Here is a 22,757-nt window from a genome sequence, read left to right as displayed (position 1 = left end):
AAATGAGGACCCAATAGACAAATAATGCTTAGAAATTGTAAACCGCACAGAGAGTGCTGTAAAGCGCTATGGGGCTGTGTGTAAGCCTAAATGCTATTGCTGTGCTATTTTTACAAAATTTAAGTATTTCGTGTAGTGTTGTGTGATTAAATGATACTGAATTGTTTTTCTTTTCTCCAAACCCACACTCAGAGCAACATCAATGTGAGAAACATTTTCCTCACTGTGGTTACCAGTGAATAATTTTTCATGTTTTGATCCCCTTCATTTTAAATAACTGGGGAAATTCACCTCAGTGGTTTTCTTTTGCACTGTTTAATTTCATTTCCTTCATGCTCAGTGTGCATGTGGTTAAACTGCCCGGAAAAAAAGTGTCTTCAGGATTTGCTCTTAGCCATTGCATGTAAGCCCCTAGTATATAGTGGATACTCTCTGGATAGTAGATGGCCTTGATAACTTCAGTGCTCCATTGTGTGAACCCATTTGGGAAAAAAGAGCTGATTAGAACGTGGGTGTGCTCACTCAGCTTTAATTTAAGAGAAAGATTTAGGCTTGTTCAATTGATATTCAGCAACTATCAGCTATATTAAAGGGTGTGTTCAGCTTTATATATTAGTGTCGTGAGGAGACATCTGTCATTCAAAAAAGGGAAGGGTTGATTGACTAGAGTCATCCTGTGGGAAAGCATGCTAACTTATTTTAAACTATGGGTGACCCTTGCCTCCTTTTTTGTGAGCAATAAAGACATAAGGGGGGCAAAGAGGGTTTAGCAGAACCCCCACAGCTATCTGTGCCCTTCATTGGTAGAAGTGGCTTTTACTTGAACTTGCATTTGACAAGCGTGTTCTGTCTCATTCAGAAGGATCCTTCAAAGGCAACTAATTGAAATGCTTGCACCCCTTCATTCCTTTTCCAAGTCTTTCCCGCCAGGCACATGCCCCCAGGTTTACTTAAACTTCAGGGCAGTAGCATTCACCGTTAATGAGGGTCGGGGTGGGGGGAAGGAACAGACCATGCAGATTTGCCTTTTTTCAGGAAAAAAAAAAGTAAAAGTCTGTGGGAAAGGGTTTTTTTAAGTTCCCCTATCCAACCCCTTATGCCAATGTCTGAGAAACTGGTAGCGCTAATAAAGAAGCCGGGTGCTGTTCCCTGCCAAACTTTTTGTTGCACACTTGTTAGAAATTCTTTTTGTCTTTTCTAGTCCTTGACTTCATGAAATGAAACACAAATCAGGTCCCCAGAATGAAAGGTTGCATGTCTGCCTTGTGGCATTTGGAATGAAACTATTCACTGCCTGGATGACTATAAATGGAAAGCCAGTAGCTGCCTAATTCTCCACTTTGAGGTTCTTGCAAAGAAGCCCTCTTTCCTGATGAAGGGTGATTTTTGAAAGAAAACTTGGTCAGGAATTCTTATCCTTGCACTCCTAGGTAGGGCAGCATTTTCTCTAACAAAGGTGTATTCTTGGACCCATAGCAAGATATATCATCTCATCTGTAGAATTGCATGTGAAATCTGAATGCAGAACAAACACCATTCTTTCTGCATTTTGCTCCTGAAAGATTTCTTTGGCTTTCCTCCAACCGTCGGCTCCTTTTTAACTTGTATTCATTCTTCGGCAAGAAGACTAAATTAGTGGTGCAGAGGGGTGATTCCCCCCCCCCAAATTCTGAGAGACAGAACAAGAATTGTGATTGGTTTTTTTTTTTGAAAGCACGATAAAAGATTTTATTCTTCCAACAGACTTCTGAAGTTGCCGACGTAAAAATCCAATCGCTTACTGTTGCAGTTCTTCGGGCAATTTGTTTGGTTGATTTGGCCATTATGAATGCCTGAAAATGCTGTGTTGTCCTTTTATGCAAAGCACTGTCAGCCGTCTTTCTCCTCCCCTTCTAGTTCTTTCTAAAGAAACGGGGAGAGAAAGGGAGTTTCTGCCGTACTTCCAATAGTTTGGATGGGCATATATGAGCAAAAGTAGTCAATAAATCATCTGCCTGAGCAGGCACCTTTTAAAACTGTCTCACGTCACCATTGTTTCTGAGTTGTGAGATCAGGAATTGAAGCCCACTTTGAAGTTTACTGCGGGATTAATTGCAATCTGAAACGGTTTTTTGTTAAGTATTTTCTTGGTTGCTTATTATGGAGGCATAGTTTGTACTCTAGTATAGACGTCATTATTTCTATGACTCATATTTGTTACTGCTGCCCATAATTAATTTTTTTAATTCAATTCTGCCTACTCTTTCCTTTAAAAAACAAATTCAGATGCAATTCTTAAAGATGATTCTAAGTTTTGCACTCAGCTTGCTAAAGGAAAGAGTGGAAAACATTTTAACCTAAATTTTGTTATCCCCATGCCTCAAATAGTACTCTTGTATCTCTTTCCCCTCCCTCCAGTTCCTTTGTTGCTTGAATATTTGCATGAGAAAACAGTGCAAGGGGCAATGGTAATTTTCAATTGATGCCACCAACTTTTTAATCAGGGCTACTTTTCAGTTTTTATGATGAGTCGTCGTTATGTCTGCATGCTGATTTCATTGTGATGGTCCATATGTTTTGCTTGTCACTGTTTATGGTAAGGCTTCCTTTACCTAAGAGCACCCTGCTGCCCTTTTGCATTGGCTGTGCCTAGAGGTAGCCCTGCTCTTTTCCCTTTCTAGCTAACTTTCCCTCGGGAGCCTGTTGTGAACTATTGAACACATTGACTCTTTTGTCAGTTTTCATCTTGCTTTATCTTGGGTGCTTTTGTCCAATACTCCAATTTTACAACAGTGTTGTAAACACTGACCGTCCACCCATCCATAGATGTAAAATTTGTCTTCCGTTATTCACAGCTTTGTTCTGTTCATGATGGCTAGATATTTTTCTTAAAATTTCCTCCTAGTTAAATTCACTTCATGATTATATCAGCATATCTACTTGGTCTTGGCGAATTTCCTCCAGACACATTGATATTTTCATTTATCAAAAATCATCATTGTATATTTTACTAAAGAATATTTGCTTTCTTAGCTATAACTAGTTGCACTTTCGTATTAAAATATTGTTATTGCATTATTTGCTACTCAGGACTAGCTGATAGAAAATTAATATTTACTAGTATTCATTTCCAGCAGGCAATTGTAAAACGTAATTTTTTAGCAAATGATACAATTATTTTATTTTACAGAATTGTCTAAATAACTGCACATTTTCTGCAACAGATTCCCATAAAAACGTCAACCTTTAAGTATAATCTATGTGCAGATCCACCACATACAAGTTAGAAATAGAAAATATTACAGTATTGATTGTTGCTAGTAATAGAATGCTCCCTATTAGTTTATTTATACTTTACACTACTACACTAGTAACATTACTACATTTACATGGACTGTTTAGATGTAAATGAATGGACTCATAATCTTATCCTACATTCATTTAAGTCAGTCTTTTACAATTTGTTCTCCATGTAGATGGTTTTTACTACAATTCTACTATCCAGAGACAGCATGAGGGATTCTGATAATGCCTTTCATAACTTAGGCATGAAAGCCAATTGGGTGACTTTGGGCCAGTCACTCTCCCTCAGTCCAACCCACCTCACAGGGTTGTTGTTGTGGGGAGAATAGGAGAAAGGAATATTAGTATGTTTCCTACCTTGAGTTGTATATAAAAACAAAGGTGGAATAAAAATCAAATAAGTTAATATTATTTGCATTTGAAATACTACATTTCATCTAAAGCAAATATTGTTCAGATCATTAAAGGAAAGTTAAATCTGTACATTTTCTCTTCGGTATAATTCACATTGAGGGAGAAAATAATAAAATACTTTGTTCAAATTTTCAATCAAGGTTAGTCTGATGTAGAAGGCAAAAAAATTTAAATTCACAATGGGCAGGTTTTTTATGGAATTGTTCTGCTTGTTGATGCATACAATAACTTTTTTACAACTGTTTTTCTCTTAACATCTTTCAGGTTAGGAAATTAAAAACGATCTCACCCCACCTTGTGCAAAAGAGTTTTTGACAAATTGTTTGGGAGGGAGAAAATTGATTGCAGGTAGCTTCAGGCCTCTGTCCTAGCTCATGCTATAAATTAAACCACTCTTCCAAATTTCAGATAAAATTATACAGAGTGGAGATCAGTCGGTGCATTCTTGTGTTCTAAGAAATGTTCTTTGAGGTGTTGTTTTTTTTCAAATCAAAACTACTATTTTTGATCATGTTCCAGTCTGTAACACTAAAGAGAACTTGTCGAAATGGGCATAATTTAACAACATGCATTGTGGACCTGATTTTAGCCCAAAGGATAAGTTACCTGCCCCTTGAGGGAATCATGGAGCCCCCTGCTTATTCGATGTTTTGTAAGCCACCTGACATAACAAAACCCATCTCTGAAGACAGCCTATAAAAATTCCAAAGAAGTAAAAACAGAACTGGACAAATGGTAGAGTCATTAAACACACAAGCATTTAAGGATAAGAAGCGTGGCAGAAGAATATAGAGAAAGAGGCACTTTAGCATATGGTTTGTGTGCTAAAGCCAGAAGGAGGGAGGAAAAAAGTTTGCAGGACAAGAATAAACTTAAATTTATCCACCAAACGTTAAGAACACCTGAATAAAGTTCAAAATGTCTAAATACAGCTAAGGTTGTAGAATATTATTCTGTAATGTAATATTTAATCTAAACCATGGCAAAGTTAATTTTAACAATGCCATGGTATAGTTTAGAAGCAAGTCTGGAGTATACCTGCTTAGAGAAGGCTGATTTTATCTTCCATCCAATATTGCTGTTTTGGATAGCTAATCCTGACATTAAAAATTCCAAATGGAAAGATAATATCAGCATAGTAAGTCTCTGTACTTACTATGTCAGTGAAAGCAGACTTATCATGCTCTCAGAGAATGCATCGCCTGTCAGGAATAAATATACTTGTTTCCATTCTTTGCCTGTGAGTGAATCGGGGCCATTTGACAGACTCTTGTTAAAAGACCAGAGGTTGACCTAGATAAGATCATTTTTCTGACCTGGCAGACATATGAGAATTCCTTGGGTTATGTAGGTGTATGTCTCCAAATGCACATTCCAGTGTGGGTGGTCTGTCCATTTTTCATTGCTACAATGGAATGCATACTTGGATATCTGTCCAAATGAGGCAACATGGTACTTATAGCTGCATCCTGAGGGTGCCAAGATGGGGAATGCTCTAAAGGCTATGCTATATGGGAAAGCATGACTACATAGTTCAACACATAACGAGAATGCCAGTTTGAAGAACTCTTTTACATTTAAAAGATGCATTCTGCAGCCACTTCCTCTTTCTTTTTTCCAGTCTTTTTCTAACACCTTCCCCCAACACCACATATAAGGTGTCTAGATTTATTTATTTCATCAATTTATATGGCCACCTATCTGACAGATGTGATAGTCAGTGGCTAACAAAAGGTAAAAATATTAAAATTATTATTATGGTTTATCATATAGTCAATCAGATGTTCGGATGGGAGTTTGTATTTTTATTCACCTATCGAGTCCTTCCCAAGGACCTAGGTTAGGCAGATGTTGAGGTATCGTCACAGGATGTAAGCTGTTCCAACTAAAGGTGCCTTTTGCAATTGACTGAAGGTGGTTTTGTCAATGCCAATGGTATTCCAGTGGTGGTCCAGTTGTTTTAGGATTACACCCGAGGTTCCTATATTATTATGAAGTAAAGACCAACTGTCAGGCCTGGAAACCATATTAGACTTTAGGGTTCCAGACACTGCCACATTTTCCCCTGAGGGGAGGAAGGGGGGCTGAGGGGTATGGTAACATTCTTCAAGCGGTCAAGGTCGGATGGTGTTCACATCTGCAGGAAGAGTGGCAAGAAGATATTCGAATGAACTGGGAGAACGTGGGACCATGTGACCATCAAAGGGGTCAGGGGGGTGGGACTCTTGGGGTTTGTATAACTGGGAAAAGAATCTGGAAATTCAGTTTTGGAATTTCACTCATCGTGTGCCAGTTTCCTCATGCTAGTAAAGAACTCTGGAAAACAATGGCTTCTGAGTTTTTTTTATGCAGAAGAGGTTTTTCTGGAACCTTGACATTATTCCAAAACTGAATTTCCGGATTCTTTTCCCAGTTATACAAACCCCAAGAGTGTTTGTACCACACTCAGACAAGGTTTTTCTGGAACCTTGACACCAACAATAGTTAAGCCCAAACAGAACAACCAATAAAAACTTTTTAACAAGCCATCTAACCTCCAGAACCTCAGGCCCTGGAACTTATGAAAGACTAACAGGATAGGAATCAATGCTGTCTTGGAGCACATTGCAGTAATCCACCTTGGGAGGTGACTATGGCATAAATAAACCTAAGCAGTACCTCCCAGTCCAGCAATGAGCATAATTAGTATGCAGAGAGAAATTATGCAGAAATCCTCTTGGCAGTGGCTGCCACTGATACTTCAATATTTATGAACTATGTGTCTTGGGTTTAAATGAGGCTATTACTTAATACATCTCCAGATATTTGGCAAGCATAATTTACTTGTGTAGCCCAAGGCAATGAAAGTCCCTGATCTGTATTAATTAAGGGTGGGGAGAATTACATGCATTGATCTTTAATTAGTCAATGGAGCATAGTTTGCAGATTCTTGTTAGGTATTAATAGAAGTGCGTGTTGGGGGATATGGGCAAGGGAAGAGAAAAATGGACGTGTAATTGAGTTTGCCTCTGCTAATTCATTTTATCAAACAATTTCGGCATGATGCAGTTGCTGCGTCTCACTTGTACTTGCTGATCTTTTTCACCTGTATGTAAGTAACACTTGCTTTGGCTTGCTGCACTGTTGTTCTGAATTGCAATAACAGCAACACAATCAGATGTGAGGTATGATTGATATTTATGACTTTGTTTTCAGAAAGCTTTTGAGTCTTTATTAATGAGGCAGAGGAGAAAGACTAACAGCAAAGACAAAATGAGCCCATATTTTGGATAGGTTACAGATGTTCTGAACTTGGCAGAATAGTTTTTTTTTAATATAGGACATGTGTTGTTTTGCCAGCAGCTTGGTTCTACATACAGGCTATACTAGCTATACATTTTTGGTATAACTTTCCTTTTTCATTACAAATATAGAGAGTTTATTCCCTGTAAAATATTTAAGTTAGAGTGAATGAGCTGAAAAGATCATTTCGAAAGATGATTGCTGGAAATTAATAATAACACAATGGCAAGATTTTGGAATTCAGTTGAACCCTCTTGGCAATAAAGCTTTGATGCATTTCAGGAGACATAAGTCAAAAAATCCCTGGTGTTATTCTTACATTCTATCCAGTGGTGGGTTTCAAAAATTTTTACTACGGGTTCTATGGGTGTGGCATGGTGGGCGTGGCATGGCTTGGTGGGCATGGCAAGAAAAGGATACTACAAAATCCCCATTTCCTCCCAATCAGCTGAGACTTGGGAGGCAGAGAATAGATGGGGGCGGGGCCAGTCAGAATTTTTACTACCGGTTCTCAAAATTTCCGCTACTGGTTCTCCAGAACTGGTCAGAACCTGCTGAAACCCACCTCTGATTCTATCATATTGGACTTCATAAAAGGACAGAAAACCCAGTGAAATAAAACAGCTTGTTAAATTAGTTTCTTTGTCTCTCATTATCTCTCCACCCCTCTTACTCCTGCCATATATATTCTTGTTTTATCCATCAACTTCTTCTGATTTAAAAAAAAAACATATTATGCTGGTAAGATTTAGATAACAGCTTTTCCGAATTATCAGGAGTGGAAGAACAACCAGTCTAGCCAATTGTTTTATTTTAGCATGTATGAATCATTGTTCTTAATATGGTATTTCCTTTATGGGATGTACACAAAAGAGGAAAATGCAATCTTAATAAAACTGAGATGTTCAGAACATTCTGGTACAATTTTCTAGGTGTTGTATGGAACAAAACATTTCTCCACTGTCCTATATTTGCATGGGACAAGCCCATAGAATGCAGTGAAAACGTTAAATGAGTATTTTGCTCTATTGTTTTTCATCCTAGGATCACAAAAGTTGTTGAGGTCCATATCAAATTTCTCTCTCCCCCCCCCCCCCCAGTAAATTTTTTTTTAAAAGTCCAGCAGGAAAAAATGGAAGCAATAGTTAAACATCCTTTTGGAACTTCTTCCTGCAAAAGTAACCAGAAAGTTTATGCCCAAAGTTGCAATAGCATTGAATGTATTTTAAACTCACTCCATGAACAGAAAAGATTAAATCTCTCTTTGCGGAGGTCAAAGAAAGCAAGATAGTTTTTGTATTTTGCAACAAAAAAACCAGTAGCATAGCAATTTGTAATGGGATTTTATTACAAGTATTAAAGATTAAGGATTTTAAATGCACTTTTTTAATTTAGCAACATCTGAAAAACAAACTACAACACACTTAGACACACATAGCAAATAAGAAAAAGTTTGTATTATAAACTCATTAATTCTATGCTAAGTATTTAAAGATGTAAAATGAAATGTAGACCTGGGCAAACCAGAGGGGTTTTTTTTTCTTACTTACTTCTAAAACTGTTTATGCTTAGGTGATTTTCCTTCGCTGCTATCCTTACTTCCTTTCAGTGATTTCTACCTACTGGTAGAAGAAGCTTTTTTTTTATGGCTAATGCATTCTTCAGAATATTTTTGAAGCACTATAGAGTTTTGTCCTAGTATTTCTACCTCAAAATTTATTGAGCTTGAAATAATTTGAGTATGCCCAGTTTTCCTTTTGAAGGGAAGAGGGATTGTGATGTTTTCTTCCTAACAGAATTATCAAAAATTAAGCAAGTACCATAATGTTGTATTGCAAAACAATAAACAACCCCCCAGTGATGAAACCAATTTTTTTTTACTACCGGTTCTGTGGGCGTGGCTTGGTGGGCGTGGCAGTGGAAAGATATTGCAAAATCTCCATTCCCACCCCACTCTAGGGCCAGCCAGTGGTGTTATTTGCCGGTTCTCCAAACTGCTCAAAATTGGTCTGCTACCGGTTCTCCAGAACCTGTCAGAACCTGCTAGATTTCACCGTTGTAACGCCCCCCCCCCCCCCCCCAATGACTTGATGATGTTTTGTACTGTTACTGTGATCAGTTTGAACACTGATAAATATAGATGATCTAATAAGTCTGCAGCTTTTTTCCCTTTGGAAAAATGGCTTTACAAATGAGCATATACAAGTTCTTTTTACTCGGGCCAGTGAAAACCCACTTCAGATGAGAGGGGACACTTTGCCTAATATTTTGGAGTTCATTAACATAGGATGTAAGTCTTTAAACATGCTGTAGATAAAAGTTAAATGATTGTCTCAAAAATGTTCTTCATATGAGGTCATTCAGAAGAGGTGCCAGCTTTTGATCTTCCTCGTCAGCATTAGTCAACTCTGAACAGGATCCATAAGCCGCATTACACACACACCTAGTCCTTGACTTAAAGCCATTCATTTAGTGACCATTTGAAGTTACAACAGCACTGAAAATAATTAACTTACAACTTTTTTTATGACCATCACAACATTCCCATGGTCACGTGATCAAAAATCGGAAACTTGGCATGTATTTATGATGATTGCAGTGTGCTGGGGTCATATGATTACCTTTTGCAACCTTCTGACAAGCAAAATTCACTTAACTCTGTTATTAATTTAACAATTGCACTTAGCAACTGTGGCAAGAAAGGGAATAAAATGGGGCAAAACTAACTTAACAACTGTCTTGCTTAGCAAAGGAAATTTTGGGCTCAATTGTGATCGTAATTCAATGACTGCCTGTACCCCACTTTTCAAAGAGTTGCATAATATTGACCAGTTCTTCACATTTTAGTTTCTTGGGAAAGTTATCAAGCCTTTTGATAAAGGAAAACTTGCCTTGATCTATGATTTGTCAGGGATTGTAACATCTTTAACAAGACAGTTTTCTACCCTACTGCTGCCTGGCAGCCTTAAGGCTGCTTCATGCTTATAAACCTGACCCTTGGATGATGTGGAAAAAAGCCAAGCCATGCATTAGTGCACATGCAGTAGATATTAACATACTTTGACAGAAGGAAAACTTTCATAACGAATTAGAGCTTGATTTGGAGAAGTCCCCAGGGTTGAAATCTATTTGGAATATCTGAGAAGCTAGTGCTAAAATAATTGTAGCTTAATTTCAGACTATGTTTTTAAATTGCACCAGACCAAGTCTCACTTGTCAAAATTTTAGAAAAGCTTCTGTTAAGATTTTTCTTCAACCCCATTGAAAAGGAAATGTACGTAGTAGATATTTGTTTTGGTTAGGTTTGTGGTTTATTAACATAATTACAAAGAAGCAGAGATTGAAGTTTCTTGTTTTATAAATCTGTTGTGGTTCAGTTGCCGCCACAACTGGTGTGTGTGTGTGTGTGTGTGTGTGTGTGTGTGTGTGTGTTGGGGAAATACTAGTTAATTTCTCTCCCCCCTCCAATTCTGAAAATAGTTTTGGTAAAAGAGCAGAGGATGAATTTTGTGTGTGAATTTCAAATGAATACTCAAATATAGTTTAGTTTCCTTACAGTAGGACCACAACATTGTCAAAAGAAGGTAGTTGAACTGTGTGTATATATCTAAATATACAAGTTTGTGTGCATTCAAAATGAATTAATAATATATACTAATTCATGACACCATTCCACCTCTGACTTATAGGGCTAGATTTCACTTGAATACTTAGGAGATATAATAATTTATGGAGCTATATCAATGTTCTATAGATTTCTATAGATTTCCTTGTCACAAGAAAATGATTGGGACCACCAAAACAGAGGTGATTGGGTGGAGTTAATGAGATCCTCAGAAGCAGAGACAACATACAGATATTGTGGAAGCAAGGATGGTTCGCAATAACTGAAAGGATAATGAATATAAACTAGATATCTGAAGGTTGAGAGTCCTGACAACTGGATTTTTTTTCCTGTTAGTTTGAGACATTCCACTGTTCATCTAAGCAGCTTCAGTCACAGCAAGTTAGTTAGAAAGTGTATGGTTGGACTGTACCAACTCCTCCTGCACCAACCTCAGGAGTTTCCTCCCCAAAGTGCTTTGCAATATATCGATGAAAATTCCAGCCATCCAGGTAAAGTTGTCTGAAGGTTGAATCATGGCAACTGGACTTATTGACTAACCAAGACTCAACCTTCAGACAACTTTACCTGGATGTCCAAGAATATTCATCAACATAGATTTAGCTATATTCCCCTTTCTTAAAATTATGTTTTGAATTCCTTAGCTAACTATTTCTTACTTCATTTCTGTATTTTGCTTACCTCAAATGAGAATAGCATGAGTGATATGTATCAACAATATAGGGTTAATTTGGGTTATTTCTGAAGAGTAGATTTAAATGTTCGCTCAATTTCAAATATTCAGCTCTTAAGGGAGAGGTTGCACAGTGTTAAGAACAGATCTAATAGCTGCAAAGATTTGATAATATTATTGTAGATGGGAGGAATAATAGAAATTGAATTATTTCTATTTTAATATGATTAAATAAAATCAAGTTTTCACCAAATATAGTTGGACTATATCCATGTATTTTTATTTGTAGTGCAAGTTTTTGCCAAGACCATTTTTCAGGATTATCTTTTTTTTTTAATTAATCTAGTCTAAAGCGCTAATAATCCCTGATGATCTTCTGGGTAGGACCCATGCTTATGATTTTCAGGATCAGTGAAATTTGGCTAAGTCCTACCTACAGCCTTCTGCACTTCAAGATCAATAGTTGAGAATTAAAATTGGCTAGGGTTTTATTACAATTTACAATAATTGCCTAAGTTTATGGATGATTTACAAGTTTCTCATTCCCGTGTGGTTAATAATAATAATAACTGGCTATTAGAATTAAGGAAAACTATAAATAATTTTGTTTCAATAAATTAGGAGTTTGGTTCCTGTGGTTGAAACAGATTGCAGGATTGAGCATATGTTAAAAAGAAGCAGTTTTGCAGGGATATCTATTGCTGAGTCTGATTTTCCTATTAACCATGAACTTCATACAAAAAAACAAAATGGCACTCATAATTTATCACTGAACTAGATATCTAACTTAAATGATGAATTAGATTAATCTCTTAATCACTTCCAAGAAGACAAATTTTTCATATAGAATTTTACTTTTTTTGCTTGTTTACTATAGCTGAACTATATATACATATATTTATATTTTACAGGTAATAAGCCTTGATGGAACCATGAGAAAAACACTCATAGAAGATAAACTTCCTCATATATTTGGATTTACTTTACTTGGTGAATATATCTACTGGACAGATTGGCAGAGGCGAAGTATTGAAAGGGTTCATAAGAAGGGGGCAAGTCGGGACATTATCATCGATCAGTTGCCGGACTTGATGGGTCTTAAAGCAACAAGTGTCACCAGAGCAGAGGGTAAGTGAGGGCATTGCCCAATGGTTTGGGCCGTGTTCCACTGCTCATGTTTTCAGTGAAGAGTTGCTTAATTGGAAGTGTAACCAGTGTTTAGATTAACTATAAAAACTGGGATCTTTCTTGCAGATTCACTCTCTGATAGAACTTGCATGCCAGTTGTTCTAAGTGATCTCTTTCTTATATGGTGAAATAACTTTGAACCCGTTGGTTGGTGAGAAGGAGAGTGGCCGGTCTCCTCTTCAGTAAGCTATGTTCTCCGGTTGGACCTGGGTTGCACCTGCATGTTATTTCAACTGACAAGTATTTCATGACAGTGATGGGGGGAAAGGCATAACCAAAGGCCTTGTGTGTGAGATTTGGATATTGTGTTGAAGGGGCTCAATTATTGGAATGATCCTCTTTCATCTTTGCAGTGTATCCATTTTCTAAGGGACTGGGGAACTCCAAAATGGTTGGAGAAATGCTGTAATGGGAATACAGCCAGCTGGTTTGTTAAGGTCTTTGAATAGTGCTGATGTATTTCTATTTTGTTTCTTTTTCATGCTACCTAGGTCATTTTATGAGGTAAACATGAATAATTTATCATGTATTCTTACAAATGAGAAATAAGTATGATTATAGGGATGCATCAGTTGGGCTACAAAATATCCTCTACGCAATACCTTCTGTTATAAAAGGCACACATTATTAGCTACCAATTCCATTATGCTATTTTGACCTATGCTTATGTCCAGAGAAGCTTTTAATTTAAGTATGGAGTATATAAAGAGAGTAACCATTAATATTCCTCATGTCTGCAGATAGAAGGATCATACTGAAAATAACTGTATCTTTTATGCACGTATTTACACACACTCTGTGTGTGTGTGTGACAGAGAGAGAAAATATATAAACATGAAAGCTTGGCTCCTGATTTATGTATATGTGCATCCATTACGTTTCCCTAATTGGGGCTTTAGATATATTTCTATCCCTTAATTCATCTCACTGTGTTCTCTAAGATTCACTCATCTTTTTAACATTTCCTCATAGCAATGTTCACTGACACAGGGAACATTTTCTAGAAATGTTTATTGGCTGCTATTCCCAGACAACAAGCATCTGGGATGAGCTGAAGTTTGTGATATAAACTACAAGTCAAAATAGTGCAAAGGTTGGGAATTTATTACTTGTACATGGAGAACACTTAGAGGTCTTCACAGGTTTTAACACCCAAGTGCACAAAGAAATTTATAATATTCCAAAAGTTTATTGTGAAAAGAAGGAATGTTTTACTCTTTCATTAATGTTAAATTGAACTTTGCCATAAAAATCAATTGTGTTTAATTTAAATTTTGTGATTCTTTTCAATAACCTTTTCTTTGAAACTGCAACAATTACAGCCATTATCATAATGCCAAATTATTAGCTCTTATTATAAAGATACATTTTCACTCAATCCCATGAAATCTTGTTGAGTTTCACACATTTTCACACTCCAAAATATGTGTAGAGAGTTACTCATGCAGCTTTCATCTGATCATCATCCAAATGCTGTATTGTTATTACAACTGCTTGTCATATCTTACTGAGTCATGTTTGCTGCCTATTGGAAATCTCTATAGATTTAATTTCAGAAATTGGTTTGCTATCTTTGTTGCATTTCGAATTATCATGTTCACAAAGTGGGCCAATAATTATTAATTATACTTTTGATGCAAAAAGTATGTTGGGAAAGTTATGGGACATCATCTAGGAAGACTCCAATGAATAGGTCCAACTAGAAACAGAAATATACTTACTGTCTAATAGAAAATTGAAATTGGTTGCATGTGATATATAGAATATCCCCACTGCTTCTTGGTGCTGTTGGTTGGCTTTGGAGATTGTGTTGACTCTTAATTGACAGTTATGGGCATATTTTTCTATATTGAAAAATGCATATTAATTCAGCAAACTGTAAGATAAATTAATGTCAATATTGGAGATAAGGGACTGAGACTGCAATGCATTGATATTATAAGGGATATGTGCTGAACTTAATTTCATTAAAGTGAATTTTCAGCCCAGGACTTTCAAATCTTGTTTAAGATTGAGATAAATAATAAATGAAGGAAAGCTTTTAACCCAGTTTCCTTCAATTAGATAATTCTAGAAGACATGGGGCAGAGTTTATCTTGAGCTGTTTTGAACATAGAAGGGCCTGTGCTTTAAGACCTAAAGCCTGTCCTAGCCGAGATTTTCTTTACCTTCAGAGAACTGTTTTTCTTTTTAGGGACAAATCCGTGTGCTGAGAATAATGGCGACTGCAGCCACCTGTGCTTCTTCACACCCCAGGAGTGCAGATGTGCCTGTCCAATTGGACTGGAGTTACTTAGTGATATGAGGACCTGCATCATCCCAGAAGCTTTCCTTGTCTTCACCAGCAGGGCAGCTGTTCATAGGATTTCTCTTGGAGCCAGCAACAATGATGTTGCCATTCCTCTTACGGGTGTGAAAGAAGCTTCTGCTCTAGATTTTGATGTATCTGACAACAGAATCTACTGGACAGATATTAGCTTAAAGGTATTCATGGTATTTTAACTGAAACATTTGCTTTGTTAACCAGCTGTTCTAATGGACTCCTTCCAGAACAACATTTTGGTTCTAAATATTTTGTCGTTTAAATCTTACAAAATAAAACAAATCCTTGAGGGAGCCCTGTCTTGCATAATACTTTACACTGAGCCATTAATTGCTTAAATTCTTTTGTATTCTGAAATTCCCCTCATTTTTTAAAATGGTTTTGCAGACAATAAGCCGAGCCTTTATGAATGGAAGTGGACTCGAACATGTGATTGAGTTTGGGTTAGATTACCCTGAAGGAATGGCTGTAGATTGGATGGGAAAGAATCTCTATTGGGCAGATACTGGAACCAATAGGATCGAAGTGGCCCGGCTGGATGGGCTATTCCGGCAAGTTCTGGTGTGGAAAGATTTGGACAATCCAAGGTCGTTGGCTCTTGATCCATCAAAGGGGTAAGGAAAAAAAACCCTCAAACCCAAACTCATTGTTTATTATTGCTTACTAGTTTAATTGCAAATGTGTCCCCCAAAATATGCAATTTTGATGGAGGAAGGCTCCAGTCTCAAAGTTTATAGAATTACAACTTTTCTGTCCTGCTCTGATTTCCATTTCTACTGCAGTGGGATAAGGGGCTGGGGTTCCTCCTTGTGCCTGACTTTGAACTTTGTGCCCAATTTTGGTGCAGAAGGGAAGATTTCTCTTATCACTGTGGTATGTGTATTAAGCAGGGCAAACATTTTAATTTGATTTTCTTCCAGCCAAGACACCCACGGTTGTAAATTCAAGGATTGGTTTACAAAGCTGTTTTCTTTACACTGTCTCTTTACACTAAATGAGATAGTAAATGAGAACCAGCAGTAGAGCAAAGGACAAATAACAGCTCCTGTGGCAGAACTGTCCTTAATGGACATTGTGAGTTATATAGCCAATGGGGTGGGGGATCATGCCTCTGTCTCTCTTGTTCTAGAGTAGGGGTGGGCAAATGCACTCTGCACTATGCATGTATTCCAAAAAACCAGTTTTTATATTTGGCCCTTTTTGCAGCTTTGAGCTTTGGATTATTTTAAGTGTTGCAGTGGATACAAGAAACCTTATCTTTGAGACACAGTGTTATCACCTTAAAAATCCTGGTATCCAGATGGGTGACTATCCCCAAAATATCCAAGACTCATACCACTCAGAATGTATCCATGGTCCCTGGGAGACCCATGCCTCCCCCAAATAAAGTGCAAACATCCAAAATAAATTGTTTTGAAACACAGTAGATTTTTTTTCATTTCTGAGAACTCATAAGGCGACCTGCAAGCCAAGCAATTGGTTCTGCTGAAAATTAAATATTGAATCATTCCAATTTTTGTTTCATTACAGGTATATGTACTGGACAGAGTGGGGAGGAAAACCCAAAATTGTTCGAGCATACATGGATGGAACAAATAGCATCATGCTGGTGGATAAGGTGGGACGTGCCAATGATCTTACCATTGATTACAAGGATCAAAGACTTTATTGGACTGATCTGGACACAAGCATGATTGAGTCATCCAATATGCTAGGTAATTTGCCAAAATCTAAAATATAGTAGATGTGATATACAAATAAGTAAAGAAAGCTATGGGTGGTATGTCATGCTGAAGAGAGATCCTGAATTTATTTATTTTTTATCTTTAAGACAAAGGAACTTAAACAGATCAACTGATCACATGGGAGCACAGTATAGCAGCCTTTTCATTTAAGTAGCCTCCAAAACATGGTTTTACGTCAAGTTCTGAATAGGATTTCTTATTCCTTGTAATTTGTTCCAAAACTTTGGAAGAGTAATTAAATAGAAGCAACAACAAACCAGAGTGTATTACCAAAAGTAGTTGGAAAGTTTTGGAGTCCTGGTGTCCAAATTATGGATGTGAACAATAAAATGGACAAAAACATCTCTCTGGAATGTTTCCCATCTCTTGCTTCAGAAGACTGATTGTATTGCATTGCTAAGCCACCTGAGGTCTCTTCCAGTATGAAGTAATACCCTGAATCCCCCTATAATTACCAAATTGTGTAGGGCGGGAGAAAGGGGCTATAATTAATAAATACCAAAACAAACAAACATGTACAGATATATTAGTTGGTTCACACGTGGGTACAAATGTAGCATCTTTATGATGCTAAGGAGCATCTTAAAACAGTTGTATCTTTTCTTAGGTTTGTGCTGTTGCTTTTCTGCAGCTGACACGAGATACTGGGAAATGAATTGCTTAGTGGAAGGCGCTCCTAAAAAGTGCCCAGTGTATGCCCATCTTTTGTCCTTCAAATTTATATTTCTGCACAGGCCTAATGTGCATGTGCATGTATATGTAACATGTACATACCTATCACATTATTGTTTTAGATATTGTGTTCTTACAGTCAGCAGGGAATAGATATATCCTGACTGTAGTTATATCTCATAAGCTAGTCTATCATTCCTTTTCCCCCCCTAAAAAGTATCATGAGAAAGCCTTTCACCAACAGATCATGTTTTTTAAAAGTGTAGATACGATTTAGTTCAAACATTGGTGACAATGGTGGCAGCCATCACACATATCATGCTAATCATCTGTTTGGAAATTTGCTATGCAGGCATGGGAAAATACACACTTGGTTTAAGGAATTGCATGCCCCAAAGCACTGATTAGAATCAAATCTGAAGCAGTGCACAGCTCTATTTTTAAAAAATCTTTAATGTACCAGCATATATTTTCCTTGATAAAGCTTTGCAGCAGAAAATAGTTAGTACTTAACTGAGAGTTTGCTCCTATGATAGGACTTTCTTTAGGTGAAATAAAGATACTTACCAGACTGTATCGTTTTGTTTCTGGTTCTTTACAGAATTAATCCTTCATTAATGATAGCTTTGTTTCTTAGTTGCCATATATATTACATTTTGAACTATATTATAATTGTTTTTATGGGTTGTTTCTTCCAGGGCAAGAGAGGGAAATAATAGCAGATGATCTACCTCATCCCTTTGGGCTAACTCAGTACAGTGACTTCATCTACTGGACAGATTGGAACCTCCACAGTATAGAAAGAGCTGACAAAACAAATGGGAGGAATCGAACAATTATTCAGAATCGTCTGGACTTTGTGATGGATATATTAGTTTTCCATTCATCACGACAGGATGGTTTCAACGAGTGTGCACAAAATAATGGGCACTGCGGGCAGTTGTGCCTGGCCATACCCAATGGCTATAGATGTGGCTGTGCATCGCACTACACCTTGGATCCCAAGACCCGGAACTGCAGTTGTATGTATTTTTTGCAGCTCTCTAAATATTTTCAGTTGTCTACCAATCCCAACTTGGTATTCTCTAAATAGGTTGGATTACAACTCTATCATAGATGTGCTGGTTGAGATCCTGAAAGTTATCGTCCAACTCTTCCAGGAAGACAACATTTTTGCATCTGTAGCCTATCTGCGTAGGAAGGATGGACATCTGGAAGGGACCGTAGGAGTGATTCACAATTATTCCTGCCAGAAGCTGAGTAGCAGCTAAAGAACATAGTGTTCTTGGGAGTGTGCACTCGCTCTTCTTCTGTTAGTTCCAGGCCTTCCTCCATCAAAATAGAGTTCTGGTTCCAGTAAGCCCAGGGTAGAATGGGAGGAATGTCAAGGATTCTGCAACAGAACTTAAAAGAGGAGAGGTTTCATAAAGGAACCGCATAGCTTCTGTTCCAGGGCATCTTGCCAGCCCATTTGTTTCTGATACCTGAAACCTGGTTGAGTGGGTTTTTTCATCCTGCAACCCTCCAGATGAAAAGAAAGGGCTAATTCTTTTCTCCTGGCACTGCAGCAGCTTCTAGCAATTTTGTCATGTTGCTCAGTCCAGGGTTGAGCCAAGTGGGTGGCAATGAAAAGGAGTAAAAATGAGTAGTGTTAAAAAATGGAAGTTGAATAATTTTTTACTAAATCCACATGTCCTCCTAGCACACTAGATACTTATGGCTGTAGGTATAGATGTCTGCATCTCTCCCGATAAATGCCTTAATTTTCATTTATACAAAAATCATCTTGTTTTCCAACCAGAAGAGAAATTCAGATATCGGTTAAAAAACAACACAAAAAATGAAATTAACAATAAACCCTATCATTAAAGCAACTGGATAAAACTCAGCACAATTCTGGATTCAAAACAGTATTGGAAAATAAACATAAAGTGTGATTGCCAACAGTTGTCCATTTCAGAGTTTTCCAAAAACCTGCCTTTGTGATTTAAAGTAACACCAGCTTTGCTTTGGGGAGGAGGGAAAGGGAAAGTTTGGTTAAACACATTAAATGAAAGGAGTTCTAAATTCATTTTTAAAGGATCTAATTGAAACAATGAAATGATTTTAAAGGTGTAGTTGATGCAAGTAATAATGGTAGGATTTAATTTTGTTTGGGGTAGTGCTTGTCAGTAAGAGGAATGCTACTTAATGTTATTATTCAACACTGAAAATAAACCCAACATTTTGCAGAAAATGTCAGCAGCATTTACTTCCTATACAGTTGGCTTGAATGGCAAGTTGACATTTGCTGAGTCCTTTGTTTTAACAGAACTCAGTGCTGGCCCTCCTTGGGTTGACTGCCGCTTCTTGCTGTCATTCTTTATGCATCTGTCCCTTCTATGCAAGTAAGCATTGAGCGAGATGGGAGCCTCTCTTATAATTTGGCAACAGCTGGATTCACCCACATGCATAGGCCATCAGCAATGAAGAACATAGGACATAGAATAACAAAGTTGGAAGGGACCTTGGAGGTCTTCTAGTCCAATCCCCTGCGTGAGCAGGAGACTGTATATTATTCTAGAGTGATGGTTATCCAATTTCTTCTTGAAAACCTCCAATGATGGAGGATCCACCATTTCTGGAGGCAAAACATTCTACTGACAAATTGTTCTCACTGTTAGGAAGTTTCTTCTTAGTTCTAGATTTAATGATTTAAATCTATTTAATGATTCAGATTCAACAAATGAGATTGGTAGAAGTTGAGACTGGCAGATGTAGAAGGCATCCTACCCAAGAGGGCCTTTTAAAAAAAAAACTGGATCTGGCATTGCATGATCCTCTAAAAGAGGATCCCTGGGAAAGTGAGGCAAACCAGTCTTCTTAATTAATCTTGCATGAGTTAGGCTTCCCTGGATTCCTTCCTGGATTGGACTGAAGATCATAGATGTCATTTTATCCCAAGTCTGGTAATGTGAAATATATCAGACTTTTTTGGCAAATCATTCTGGTGTTTTCTTTGAAGATGGGATTGAAATCATGTCATTCTGTGACCAATAATAGTAATAGCAAAAATATGGACATAGAAGGATTATACTTTGATATTTTTGCAAATGTGTAATTTACTTTCCAAAATAATTTTACCAATATTGTTATTTGGATTGTGTTCACTTTTTCTCTACCTTTAGCACCCAGTAGCTTCTTACTATTCAGTCAGAGGTCTGCAATAAGTCGGATGATACCAGATGATCAGCAGAGTCCAGACATCATTCTTCCCATCCATGGCCTAAGAAATGTTAAAGCCATTGATTATGATCCACATGATGCATTTATCTACTGGGTAGATGGACGCCAAAACATTATTAAAAGGGCAAAAGATGACGGCAGTCAGGCAAGTATTTTTATCTTGTAAATGTGCCTAAACTGATAGCATACACATGTAGCATACTGATAGCCATATGCTGTATGGATGGTTTCTGCAACCTGGTCCTGCAGTGTCCTTCCAAAACAAGACCTCCTTTACAGGATTTAAACTGGAAGGAAGCCAAAAAATGAAAAGAAAAAAACAACAACAACCCACCTTGCTATCTTAGGGGGTGAGAAGTAAACACTTAAATGTTTTTCCTCTCCTAGCCTAAAAGTTTTCTTGTGATAGAAGGCTGCTAATTCTGAAGAAATAGAAAGGGAGAAAAAAGGGCCTCTTCAATCAAAGCACCTTCTATTTATACTGTCATATTTTGGCTGTTGCTGATGGAGCCCCTTTATTATTTCTTTCTTGGCAAGCTGCAGTAAAGTTCTTTTTCCATGGAAAATACTTGAATGTTCAATGTGAGTTTTCTTTCTCATACATCCAAGAATGTATTTTCACTAGTTTGTGTTCTGTAAAAATGAGAAGTGTGTGTGTGTGTGTGTGTGTGTATGAGAGTGTGTGTGTGTGTAGGAAAGGACCATTTGGGCTAATTTAATAAATTTTGCTGTAATATTTTCTACCAGATAATGAAATCTTGTTTGTACCAAGGCGGGGCTGTCTAGTGTCAGGCCTGCTCTTTGAAGAATATTTGCTAGGCGTTAATTGCCGAATTGTTTTCCATTAGGGCTCTTCTTAGGTGCAAATTACATTGGTGACTACTTGATACAATGCAGTCTGTTGTTCCGTAGAAGCAAAAGAGTTTCACTTTGAAGAATTCCTTCTTGCGTGACATTTTTAGTATCCAGATTTGCAGTGATATTGATGATTGGGGTACTTCATATTCAGCCTCTGTTAATTAGTGGTTTTGAATATTAATATTCATAATCAAATATTTCTTAGTTGTTGTTTTTTTCCTGAAATCATGTAGAAAAAGTAAGCTTGCCTCTTGGGCCCTGCATGAACTTCTAGCTCTCTTTACAGTAATACATCAATAGCTTGCTATTGCTGTCTTTACAGCCCTGGGATTTCTCTGACCCAAGCACCATTTTTTACAACAATTTTTATTAAAATTTACAGATACAAAGATAAAAAATTAATACAACCTAAGAAAAACATAAAAAGAAAAAGGTACCAGAAAAAATGGGGAAAAAAGAGAAAAAACATGGTAAAAAAAGAAAAGATATATGTAGAGGAATTACTTTCCCCTTCATAAAGACAAGTACAAACAATTTTAGCAACTTATCGGAACAACAACACATATATTGTAACATTGATCAAATAAGCCAACTTTATATTCCTTTCCTTTGCTTTTAAGAATCTTGGCTTTAATCTTTTTAAATAGTGTTCCAAAGTATTTTTTATTTCTCCTTTGTCCTCAGAAATCTCTTTAATAAGTTTAATTTTTTTGGTAAATCCAAGATAAGACAGTTATCCAAATCACTCTTCTGATTTGTTATCTGTATGTCCCTTTTCATTATTATTAATTATTAAGATATCAGCTGGTTTTATATGTAAACATATTTGTGTTACATATTTTCCACATCAGTCTTGTGATGTCATTTTTAATTTTACATTCAAATACACATTCAAAATAGCTGTCAGTTCTTTTCTATCACCTCTTTTAAACCATTTTAAAAGTTGTTAAACCACTTTAAAACTACTTTTTAAAGTGGTTTAAAAGAGGTCATAGAAAAGAACTGGCAGGTATTTTGAATGTATTTAGTAGTTTTAAAGTTAAAAGTAGATAATTTTAAAAGCAAATTGTGAATGTATTAGTTGTTGTCTTAAATGTTTCAGTTCTTACTTTTAACAATTTGATTGTTTCATTCCCTCAATAGGCAGGGATTTTTTAATACATATGCAAATAAAAACAGCTACTGATAGAACCATTTTAGAAAGTAGAGAATTTGTTGCTCAGAAAGAATAGATCATCTCAAAGTCTGGTAAAATACTGAGCAAAGAAAGAACAAGCTATGATTTTTTGTCTACGTATTTGTGAATTATTGTCTTTACTGAATTGGTCAACTGAAGTTGCAATTCAGTAACCATTTACTTAGGGTTAAAAGTAATTGAGTTTGGTGGGATTTATGGAATTGCATAAAATCACTTTATTAGATTTTTCTTTCTTTCTAACAACTCTAATTATTATTTGGTTTTAAACAAAT

The 22,757-nt window shown here is 36.8% G+C and overlaps 1 protein-coding gene across 1 annotated transcript in view; it reads left to right on the top strand.

The window, feature by feature from the left end:
* Positions 1–22,757, top strand: part of LRP5 (LDL receptor related protein 5) — a 134,046-nt gene that overhangs the window by 85,951 nt on the left and 25,338 nt on the right. Inside the window, exons 8-13 of the mRNA XM_058156563.1 lie at positions 12,188–12,404; positions 14,659–14,948; positions 15,175–15,401; positions 16,318–16,502; positions 17,903–18,226; positions 20,372–20,574. Coding sequence (XP_058012546.1) covers positions 12,188–12,404; positions 14,659–14,948; positions 15,175–15,401; positions 16,318–16,502; positions 17,903–18,226; positions 20,372–20,574 — 1,446 coding nt within the window. The remainder of the gene's footprint in view (positions 1–12,187; positions 12,405–14,658; positions 14,949–15,174; positions 15,402–16,317; positions 16,503–17,902; positions 18,227–20,371; positions 20,575–22,757) is intronic.

Source organism: Ahaetulla prasina, chromosome 1 (assembly GCF_028640845.1).
Source record: "Ahaetulla prasina isolate Xishuangbanna chromosome 1, ASM2864084v1, whole genome shotgun sequence".
NCBI lineage: Eukaryota > Metazoa > Chordata > Lepidosauria > Squamata > Colubridae > Ahaetulla > Ahaetulla prasina.
Note: the sequence above shows the minus strand (reverse complement) of the source record. Positions and strands in the feature narration are given on the sequence as shown.